The following is a 10,860-nucleotide window of genomic DNA, read 5'->3' on the forward strand; positions in this document are numbered from 1 at the left end:
AGTTTCTACAATACAAAAGGATTTTATAAACAGTATCTATTGTTAGACAGGTGGAGGATGTCTCTCCAGTGTTAGCGAACACACACACACATCTGCACCGTTGCCACACCACATTGTTGAGTGCTTTCAGTCAGCTAAAGGCAGTCTGTTTAAGGAACTACATTCCATTTGTAAAACAAATAATTTGTGGCTAATAAATACATGAAATGAATTTGTACACATTTATGCATATATTTATTTTTACTTGATCATCTATGCCCACAAAAACAGGTACTACTTTCTGTAGTTTCCAGTCTTGAAATTTGAAAGAGTAGGTTAACATGTTTGGATTTTGTACACCTCAAATTTCTTGATGGCTGTTAGACCGTTAACCTGTTAATGGTTGGCAACTATCTCCTTGGAAACAATAAGTTAAAGTATACAAGGAAGTAGATATGTGGTCAGTTACAAAGGGAGTAAAGTCCATGATAGTACACAACCAGGAAGGGATTTGTGGGTAGCCAGTATTTCCTGATGAAGAGCTGGTTTGTTTTATTCTAAATGCGTTGCGGGTAAAGTTTCTGGCGTGGTTACAGAGGATTGTTTTTAAAGCTGTAACAGAGAAATGGCCGGTGAAATACAGAGCCAAGGCTCTTATGAAGGTGGGTGTTATTACCTTTGGTAGCATTTATTCGTACATATTTGTTCCTTTTAAACTAATACATTCAAATAATGTTACTGTTAATTCATTCATTCATACTTTTATTTGAGTTGAAACTTTCGTAGCAAATATTGCTAGGAAACTTTGTTCTTTTTCACCCACAGGAAATGATGATTCTAACGACCAGCAGTCACTGAGGTTACGACGTGTTTCATCTCGAGCGACTAATCAGAATTACCCCCAGTTTAACTGGAGCTCGCCCCACGCAGACGAGGATAAGGATGAGGAGGACAACAGTGGTCCACGCCGGGAGCTCAGGACTGTCCCTCTGCCCATGGCACTGAAAAGAGCTGTGAGGTACAAATATACTAAGAAAGATTTTGGTGGTGTATATTTACTTACCAGTGTTTATAATACGTTTGCAACATCAGCTGAAAAGGTGATATACAGTATTTAGGTTTGTGGCTTTGTTATGGCAATACTGACACATTTTTGGCATTAAGTTTAGCTCTTGATATGTACTGTGTCTGCGAGAGAGATGTATCACAATTGCTTAGGTTGCATGGACCACTTCAAACTGTTGATGTCCCAAAATCAAGTTTGTCAACGCAGACCTTCTAATGCAGCTTGAAGTACTTAAAGAACCATGAGATGCAGCTTTCAGACCGATTGTCACAGTTTCCAGACTCTCTTGAATTGTTTTGAGAATCTTGTGAGAAGATCTTGCTGTGTATCCAGGCTATTTTGAAATATCTCAAGTTGAAGTAATCTGCCAGCAGGGTGGGTGGAAGCTCCTAAATCGAGAATATATAAAGACTTTGGCTACAAAAAGCAGTTCCAAGTAATAAATATCTGCCAAATGTGAGCATATAGGTATGGATTTAATAGAGTACCCTAACATTTGGTTATGCCACAATATGCATATTTTAATAATGTGTTCTCTGTAATATTAGGGAGTTATTTTTGAATTGTTTGAACCTATACACTGATCAGGCACAGCATCGGTTGTTTTAAATGTTGTAATGGATGTTGTCAGCATGGTCACTCTTAGCAGTCTGTGGCTACAGTCCCACACACAGCAACCTGTGATACACAGTGTGTTCTGACCCCTGTCCGTCATTTTCCCATGCTAGCCCCTGTCCACTATAACATTAAAACCACCAGTTGCTATTAATGTTGTGATGTTGTGGGTGATTGGAGGATAAAATACAATAATAAAGTACAAACTATTACTGGTAATTATATAAAAATAACATCACTCCAGATTTATTAGAATGTTTAACAACTTGTCTGTCACAGGCAGGTGCAGCAAATGCAGATACCTGTGGTTTCCGGTATGGGTTCCTGGAAATGGAAAAGGAGAAGATTTATGCATAAACTCAAAGATGATGGTAGAGAAATTCTCAGCTTTTTCACACTGTGGAGCAGACCCTTGCAAATGATTGGAGGTGCACGCTAAAATTATTACTTCAAATGGCAAGATTTTGTTTTAGTATATATACATGTTTTCAATCTATGTTTGCATTTCAAAATAAACTCTGGCATTTTGCCCACACAGGGAACTTTGGAGGTGGTGTTCAGTCGTACTTCCTGTTCCTGCGATTTTTGGTGGTGCTGAATTTTGTTTCGTTCTTGCTGATTGCTGGATTTGTTCTCATCCCCAGCATCATCTTCAGATCTGTAGGGACAAGCCTTGTTAACAGCACAGGTAATTACTTATTCAGAATACAATCTCCTCTCAATTCATTGTAAATTAACTTTAGGCCAACATGTGTCTCGTTTAGTCAAATCTTTTTTAACATCAACAGGAGGCCTCTTCTGAGTTTGATAAAACAGTTTCCAGGCAACAGTCTAACCTTAGATGAGAGAGGGTTGGCAGGAGGACTGTGGTATTCCCCTCACAATAAAACAAAAAAAGATTAAATAAGTTGAAGTTAATTGAGAAATGCAATTCAGAGGTCAGGTGTTATAAGATTATAATTCATGAGTCAAATATACTGATTAGTTACATCATCTAGATGATATGTTGAGATTGAGACCTTCTCCCTCTGATATTAAATGTGCATCTAATCAGTACTGCAGCTTTTACTCTCTTTTCTATAATTTCAAATTCATGAGACATGAACTACTGTATACGTTTAGGAAGGCGCAGGGAAAGCAACAGAAATCTCTGTTAAACTTTACCTTTGCTGTGTTTTCCAGGTCCAGAGAAGTGCACAAATTATGACCCTAATCCTCAAGGCTTAGTGGTGTTCTATACATACTTCCTTGATATTCTTTCAGGAATGGTGAGATAATAAAGCATCTCAATCCTCTATAAAGATAAGAAAATGTTTTGATGTTTGATATTAATGTCTTCCATTCTAAGACGTTAAGAGTTTTTTCACATTTGGCTTTTTAAAATGTTTAGAACACAAGACCATAGCAATGATTTGAGAAATATGAAGGTCATGATTTCTATATAACATGTGTTTTTTTGTTTTTGTGGTTATTACATATGAGTTATGCCTTTTATAGACACATTTCTCACACAATTACCTCTAAAATATGATGGAAATGACCTCAGTCTCCACAATAGGAGCTACAACTCTTGTCAACTATATTCTGTAAATGAAAATAAATGTAAACTGCAATCTATTTATGCACATCTAAGATCATGAGACATGCTATCTTTTCCCCTTTGTTTAGGGTTTTATGGAGTATTCATATTTGTTTTATGGCTACTATAACAACACGATGGTGGAAAACAGCAACTTCTCCTACAGCATCCCCCTGGCCTACCTCTTTACTACTGTATTCTACTTTTTGTTTTGTCTCATTTGCATCATAGCACGGTAAATCATAGAGCAAACTGGTCTACGTTCAGTAGCAATATCTGCTCAATGTTTGCTCAGCAAATGGTCAGCTATGTAATTGAAAATAACACAATGGCTTTAGAAGGCCTGAGTTGATGTATCTTGACATGCGTCTGTATCCTCCTCTCAAACACAGCATGGGGACTGCAGCTCGAGTTGCTGTGGCAACGGGAGGCAATGCTGTAGGCAACTATAGCATGATAGTGTTTAACAGCTGGGACTATGGTTGTCAGGGAGACAGAGCCACCAAGCTGAAGCAGAAAAACATCCACTACCGGCTACAGGTCAGAATGGATCTGTCCCACTTAGTAGGATGGAGAATTGTGATTGATATATTTTTTTCTCTACCATTTTACATAACCGTTCCCTCCAAGCGACATGTATATAATTAACCCCTTACCTCACTTCCCTACTCTGTCTATATCAGGTGGATCTGGAGGAACAGAGGATAAAAAAACAGGCAGCAGCTCTGACACCAAATCAGAGAATTGTTTTACTCTGCTTACGTGTTTTTATGTGTTTTGTTGCATCTGGGCTCATTATCACAGCTTTCTACTGCATCTTTTTGGCCACCAACTTCAGCCAGGTAAATGACGTAAAAGCAGACTGATGATGTTGATGTTTGCCTCTTGAAGTCTTGAGTGACTTTTTAAGTCCTATCTGTGCCAAACAGCAAAGGAGTGGAGAAGGAGGGATCCTGGGTTTGGTTTTTGAGTATCTACCCTCCATTGTCATCACCACTGGAAACTTTGTGGTGCCTCTGCTGTGTGACCAGATTGCCTTAATAGAGCGATATGCTCCCAGCACTACCATCATAGTGGCACTATTAAGGTATGCACTGATGATTCTGTGAGAAAACTAAAATATCAGAGCATTTGCAGTTATCTTAATTTTTAACAAACCGAATAGTTTCTCATTTCTAATCAAGAAACATTTACATAAGTATCCCAGGTAGATGGAAAATAATTTCCCATTCCTGTTCCTCATCCAGGGCAGTGTTCCTGCGTCTAGTAAGTCTGGGTGTTCTACTATTTACCCTGTGGCGTCAGATCACCTGTGAGGGGGACACAAAAAGTGGAGATTGTGAATTGTGCCAATACAACTATAAAGTGTATCCGGTAATTATACCACTCATAAGCTCATGTGAATTAGTTTTAAGATGATTCTTACTGACAAATAGGATCAAAGGAGTCTCAAAAGCTTCAGAAAAAATAGAGGGAGGATGCTTGAGAAAAAGAAATAGAAAGCGTTATGTTGTTAGGAGATAACCTCCCTGTTATGGCTGTAAGTCACCAGAATAAAGAGAATACAAAATAATTATTCAATACATTAGATTTTTTTTTTATCTTGTTAAGTAAAACATTCATGGTTTGAACTACAGAGCTTTTAGTTAAACATAATAATAATGTTGTTATTTAAAAAGCTGAATGTCTCATTTGCTGCCACTACAGTCTATTATATATATGTACTATAATAACAGCTTATGTTTAAAGTATGGTCTGATTAGAAAATAATGTAGCTACATTGAGTATTTTTTGGAAATACAAAAGAAAACAAAACATTATTAGTTTTAAAATTTCCACACTGTAAATATTGTATAACAAGTCATAATGTATTTTTTGTCTGATGATTTAGTGCTGGGAAACACGTGTGGGACAGGAGATGTATAAGTTGACACTGTTTGACCTCCTCATCAATATTGCTGTGCTTGTCCTGGTGGAGTTTCCACGCAGGTACAAATACTCACTGGAATTTGTCAGTGTTAAATAGGAGGGAAAACGTAATAAATGTGTAAAATCCTGTGATTATGCTGTGCATGTGTGTGTGCGTGTGTGTGTGTTAGGATAGTGGTGGACAACTGGTCCAATAAGTTGGCTCAGTTGGTGGGTCGGCAGGAGTTTGGGGTCCCTCCCAATGTGCTTGGGCTGGTTTACGGTCAGACTGTGGTTTGGACAGGAGCTCTTTTTTGCCCTCTGCTGCCACTCATGAATGCTATCAAGTTTGTCATCCTCTTTTACTGCAAGAAGGTAAGGATGGCAGTTTACTGATTTTGTGAGGTAAAACTGATTTATTATCAGTCTGCTTTGGTTTTATTTCGTTACATGTCTTGCCACCTTCTGCTTTAGATCACGCTGTTCTATAATTGTCGACCAGCACTGAAGACATTTCGCTCTACCACCTCCGCCTTCTTTTTCCTGGTGGTGCTCCTGTTTGGCTGGGGCCTGGCTTCAGTTGTCATGATTTACAGTCTGGCTGTGTGAGTGCTAACTGCTGCCTAACAGTCATAACTGCCATGAAAAGGTTTTCTTACAAACAATCTGTGCATTTGTGGTGTAAAATGTATTTCATACGACTTTATTGCGTTGAAAATAAGTATTTCCCTCTTTCTTCCCAGAATTCGTCCTTCAATGGCTTGTGGTCCTTTCCGTTTCTTCCCCAACATGTGGTCAGTTGTTCCTGCCTCTTTCTACAGTCTCTCTAAACTTTCACAGGAATTTCTCTTCTTCATTGGCTCCCAGGCATTCTCCATCCCTCTTTTTGTGTTATCTTGGTGAGTGAACGTGGGCTTTCTGTAGGATCATTACTCTGGTATACACGGTGTTGAATTAAACCCTAAGTATACATTGCAGCCTATGGTATACCAGCAAATTATGTGGTCCTTTAATAATGTATAATCATGGCTCTTTATTCCATGGCAGTGTGGTGATGTGCTATTTCATAGCCTTAGCCTCTGTCTATGGGAAAAATGTTGCTCTGCTAAGAGCTCAGCTTAAACTGGTAAGTTGTTTGCATTTACATCCATCACACAAATCATTAAGCAAAGACTTACGTGGTATTTTGATTGTGTTTAAGATGACCTATGTTATTTCCTAATATTTACTATGAATTCAGTTTTACTTATGTAGTGATGGGTCACTGTCTTGCAGGAGGGCCGTGACAAGCAGTTCCTGGTCAAGCAAATCGCTGAATTGGGTCGACAACTTCAGATGACAAAACACAACACTGACGTACAAGACTGAACATTAAATATGGACAACATTTTGTGTATGTTTGTGCAAGTGCATGTTTTAATAAATCACTGTTTCAGGCTTGGTTGTAGTGAGTAATCCAGCAATAAGATTACTTAATTAACTAACTTAATTAAACATGATGATAGACAAAAAGGGAACTAAAACCTAGTGATTATTAACATATGTAGGATATGTTGTTAAATTATATAAAGCGTTTTATATAAAGCATGCTATCTTTTGTTGTATAACCATTTTGACTGTTTTCGGTTGTATTGCATATTAAAATAAGAATTATATCCCCCTCTAGTGTCATTATTGTCGAGTTGCAACAACGTCTACTTCCTGTTTAAGTCTACTTGTTCCTGTAAAAAAAAATAAAAAAAACAAATCCTGTTCCTGTAGCCGCTGCTGTCTCCAGTTAAAGAAATTCTTCTTACAAGTTAGTGACAGTGTTTTTAATAATATTTTTATGCAAAAATCGTTGAAATATTGTTGACTTATTTTGAAGTCGCCATTAAAAATGTTCTGCTTGTTGTTGGGTTTAATGTTAATCCTAAATTGGGAAGAAATTGTGGCTAACGTTAGCTTAACTGCAAAATTTAATGTAGTTACAATTGACAGCAGCAGCAAATTGGTGGCTTTTTTTGTTTGTTTGTTTGTTTTCGGTTCATCTATGTTCCTTATTTTCTCTTAATGGTGTATTACATTTAGTTTTTTTCCTGCCTGTGTTCGCTCCATCTGTAGATGACACTAGCTTGCTGAGCTAACTAACCGCTAAGCTACAGGAGCCACAGTTGTCAAGGCAACAACCATGAACATTCTCCCAAAGAAGAGCTGGCACGTGCGCAACAAGGATAACGTCGCGCGCGTGCGGAGGGACGAGGCAAACGCAGCAGAAGAGGAGCGCGAGGCCAAACGTCGCGTGGAACGAGCCGAACAAGAGGTGATGTCAGGTTAATAGCTGTAATTTTATATCTCTGGGAGTCAATGGGAAAAAGCAGAAAGTCCCGGAAAGTTTTCTCAAACCTATATAAACGATGTTACGTCACAAAATAGCACCTCATGCACTGATTTTTCAGGCATCATACAGTCTCTGGGCTCCATCACATGAGAACAATCACACTGTACACACTGTACCACACATCACTTTAATGCATTAAGTGCACTTGATCACGTTTCTTTGGAAGTAAATCAGGATGGCACTTTTGGAGCATTGGGATCACAACAACGATCTGAACGTAATACTACTTACCAACATTTAGTGTACACACCTGTCACGTTCCACCTTCTGCTCATATTCCATCTAGTATCTTGTAGATACAGGAAATGGTACCTGTTAAAGCAAATATGTAAACACATCATTATGCAACTACTTTCTCAGTATTGCCATATTGTAATAAATTATATGGAGCAGAATTATTTTGTGTATATCCAAGACTGTACAATCTGGCAGAGTCCTATCTATGACTGTAGGTATGTTTTCAATGGTGGTTTTAAGGACCGCTGCTCGGCTTGTTTTGTTACTAACCTTGCTCTACGCACTGCTCATTGGTTTGATTAGGTGTGTTCAGTCGATCAGAAGCTGGAAGATACCAATTCTTTACTTTGTTTATCCCTTGCTTGTGATTGGCTGAGCACCTGATTCAGGCAATATGCAGTGGGTAATGCAGTGGGTAATGCAGTGTTAGCTGGGAAACCAAGTGGAGTGACGGCCATTAAGAACCACAGCTCTAAACTGGATTTATTACTGAACTCTGATAGTGGTGGTGTTGTGAAGAACAATTCAATGTCTTTTAAATATTCTTTGGACCCCCATGTTTGTAAAAGATTGTAAAGAAAACATACAATTCTGCAATACTACTAATATCACTAATAAAAGAGAGAAACGTATATAAATATATTTAATTCTTTATATTGTTAGTTTGCAGTAACAACTATTCCTATTCACAGGCACGTACAGAGTATCTGAGAAGAAAATCCCGAGCTGCTCTCCAGTCAGCAGGTGGTGGGGGAGAGGATGAAGAGAGTGGAGGGAGTGGAGCTCTGGAGCATCTCAATCTTTTTCCTCTGGAAGACTCCTTGGAGAAGAAGGGGAATGAGGAATACCTCAAAGAAAAAAGTGATGAAAAGGTGATGGTGCTACTGCTCATGTTTGTCCTGTCAGTGATCACCTAGCTGGCAACACAAGAACATGATCAATAATTCATTGCAGTGTGATGAAGACAGTTTTCCTTTCCTATATTGTATTAGTTTTTTTTTTTTTTCAGAGTTGTTGCTATTTTTTATCACTTGCATTTGCAGCTGAAAAGATTCAGTTTTTTGTACTTTCATTCCAGGCTATGAAACAACAAATTGTTAATGTTTCTAAAGGGAGTGATTCTTTTCTATACCCACTGTACATAAGGCTAAATATTGTTCTTGTTGCTGCCCATTGATCTGGATGCTTGGGCTGATGCCAAGATGTTGATGTATATTAGTTATTTAAAATAACTGGAAGTGCTCAGTCACTTGTGGCCAAGAACCTAAAAATATTCTAGATGCAGTGTAGCCAAAACATGCACACAAGCATTGTAAACAGATGAGTGTGAGAGTGTGGAAATGGTAATGCAACCGTAACAGAGAGTTTGGTAAATGCAACAAGAGGACACCAATAGACATGTTGTATCAGGACAACTGCTGTATAACAAGTATGTATATACATATATATTTTTGTTTGTTTTCTAGGAGAGGCAAGAGCGAGCCATTGGCTTACTCGTGTCGCTTGGACCCCAGCCAGGGTCTGAGGTCACTCCATGGTACCTGAAAACCATCAGGGATAAAGAGGAAATGAAAGAAACAGAAAAGGGAAAGGGGATACGTGAAGAGGAGAGAGAGAAGAAAGATCGTAGATTGAAGGATAGCTTGGACCCTTTGAAAGATATGAAGAAAGCCTTAGCTTCAAAGGACAGAAAGGAACACAAGAGCAAGAAAAAGGAAAAAACGCACAAAGAGGAAAGGAGGAGTAGTGGAGAGAGGTAAGAATAAGACTTTTTAATTGTGTTGCTTATTAAACAGCAAGGTATTTACAAATTGCTTAATACTAAGCATCCGGACCGGATGTTTCTACTTTCTATTGTCTTTTCTTTGTTTAGTCAGCTCCAATTTCCTGTTACATGGGATTATGAGAGGTATACAACCATGGAGACAGAAAAAGATGTGTCTTCTGTTCTTTCCAGCTCCATAGAACAGTTACGTGCTGAGCGTTTACAGAGAGAGGCTGAAGAAAGGAGGAGAGCCCAATCCCTGCTTGACCAGAGGACCGGCAAGGGGAAGAACAAGGAGTCAGAGAGGGAGATGAACGAGAGGGAGCGTCCATACAACACTGCTTATTTCCCAGAACTTGCCCGAAAGCGCCAAAGGCGCGATCAAGACAGCTGGAGGGATGAAATATTAAAATCATGAACTGGTTGTTTAAAGACTGTGACCTGTCAGTGGTGTTAAGTGGTTACGTTTTTTCAAATGAAGCAAATGTAAAAGCCTCCATGAGAGGGGGTAACAAGAAGTTTGACGAAGTAGGTAAAAAACCACATTCTAAACAATTGGACCCTGGACACACTAGGCAGTTTGAATGTCCCTGGTTGTACGTTTTTATTTATTTTTGTGCGGCCTTAAAATTAATTCTTGCATTAAGGTCATTGGCCAGGTTCAGCCGCAGATACCTCTTCCAGCATCAGGCCAGGTGGTTGCCAAGTTGTAATCACATCAGTCTTGAGCCCAGGTGGACAGCAAAGAAAACACCCTGAACTACTGTTAGAATGATTTAGTTTACTGTACTTAGGATATGGGAGGAGTAGAGCTGAAATGATGAGTTGATTTATTAGGTAGTTGAAAGTTATTTACGTTTCTGAAGATGCCACCTCCGGCTCATTAAAACAATCAAAAAAATAATCTTCAGATTAACTAGTAATTGTTATTTGCATTCATAGGTGAGATCCTGCATTAGGAATCTGCTGTAAAAGTTGTTGGTAAAAACATTGTTTAAGGTTCATTTTGACCATATTTGATATGTCTGTGGTATTGGTATTGGAATAATATTAATGTCCCCATATTCCAGATTTTGAATTCAGTTTGACATGAGTTTGAGCTTATCTCAATTTTGTTTGCTTTTCACATAAAAACCTGATTAAATGTTATTAGTACCAGCTTTTATTTTTTCTATTATAACAAATCAAACTATCAGCATTGAATATTGAATTATAGACCAACGTCAGCAAACGCAAGACTTTTTCATTGCCTTATTTCACAACTACACTCAGCTTGCAAAAATACTGCTATCATGGGTTTGCATCTGGTTAAACTATAGGGTCTCTGTATT

At 38.4% G+C, this 10,860-nt stretch overlaps 2 protein-coding genes across 3 annotated transcripts; both read left to right on the plus strand.

Moving 5' to 3' along the window:
• Positions 1-441: 441 nt before the first annotated feature.
• Positions 442-6,807, plus strand: tmc4 (transmembrane channel-like 4). The gene is made up of 16 exons (XM_067511755.1): positions 442-641; positions 805-997; positions 1,940-2,088; positions 2,199-2,348; positions 2,843-2,928; positions 3,329-3,474; positions 3,632-3,779; positions 3,923-4,081; positions 4,169-4,326; positions 4,487-4,613; positions 5,131-5,228; positions 5,339-5,522; positions 5,622-5,752; positions 5,891-6,046; positions 6,195-6,273; positions 6,423-6,807. The coding sequence occupies exons 1-16, from the start codon at positions 605-607 to the stop codon at positions 6,513-6,515; spliced, it is 2,094 nt and encodes a 697-aa protein (XP_067367856.1). The 5' UTR covers positions 442-604; the 3' UTR covers positions 6,516-6,807.
• Positions 6,801-10,765, plus strand: leng1 (leukocyte receptor cluster (LRC) member 1). Of its 2 annotated transcripts, none has more exons than XM_067511761.1 (5): positions 6,801-6,945; positions 7,251-7,449; positions 8,457-8,636; positions 9,231-9,520; positions 9,638-10,765. In XM_067511761.1, the coding sequence occupies exons 2-5, from the start codon at positions 7,318-7,320 to the stop codon at positions 9,945-9,947; spliced, it is 912 nt and encodes a 303-aa protein (XP_067367862.1). In that variant the 5' UTR covers positions 6,801-6,945; positions 7,251-7,317; the 3' UTR covers positions 9,948-10,765. The 2 variants fall into 2 exon arrangements, with proteins under 2 accessions (XP_067367862.1, XP_067367863.1); XM_067511762.1 differs by having other exon boundaries at positions 6,805-6,945; positions 9,722-10,765.
• The last annotated feature ends 95 nt before the right edge of the window (positions 10,766-10,860 follow it).

The sequence above is a fragment of the Channa argus genome, chromosome 7 (genome assembly GCF_033026475.1).
Source record: "Channa argus isolate prfri chromosome 7, Channa argus male v1.0, whole genome shotgun sequence".
In the NCBI taxonomy this organism is placed as follows: Eukaryota; Metazoa; Chordata; class Actinopteri; order Anabantiformes; family Channidae; genus Channa; species Channa argus.

Excerpts from the sequence above, each read along its gene's own strand:
- tmc4 (XM_067511755.1), top strand. The coding sequence starts at position 605 with ATGGCCGGTGAAATACAGAGCCAAGGCTCTTATGAAG. Across the intron at positions 3,475-3,631 it reads CTCATTTGCATCATAGCACG|CATGGGGACTGCAGCTCGAG; the intron begins GTAAATCATAGA and ends TCTCAAACACAG. Across the intron at positions 3,780-3,922 it reads ACATCCACTACCGGCTACAG|GTGGATCTGGAGGAACAGAG; the intron begins GTCAGAATGGAT and ends TGTCTATATCAG.
- leng1 (XM_067511761.1), top strand. The coding sequence starts at position 7,318 with ATGAACATTCTCCCAAAGAAGAGCTGGCACGTGCGCAACAAGGATAAC. Across the intron at positions 7,450-8,456 it reads TGGAACGAGCCGAACAAGAG|GCACGTACAGAGTATCTGAG; the intron begins GTGATGTCAGGT and ends TCCTATTCACAG. Across the intron at positions 8,637-9,230 it reads AAGAAAAAAGTGATGAAAAG|GAGAGGCAAGAGCGAGCCAT; the intron begins GTGATGGTGCTA and ends TTTGTTTTCTAG.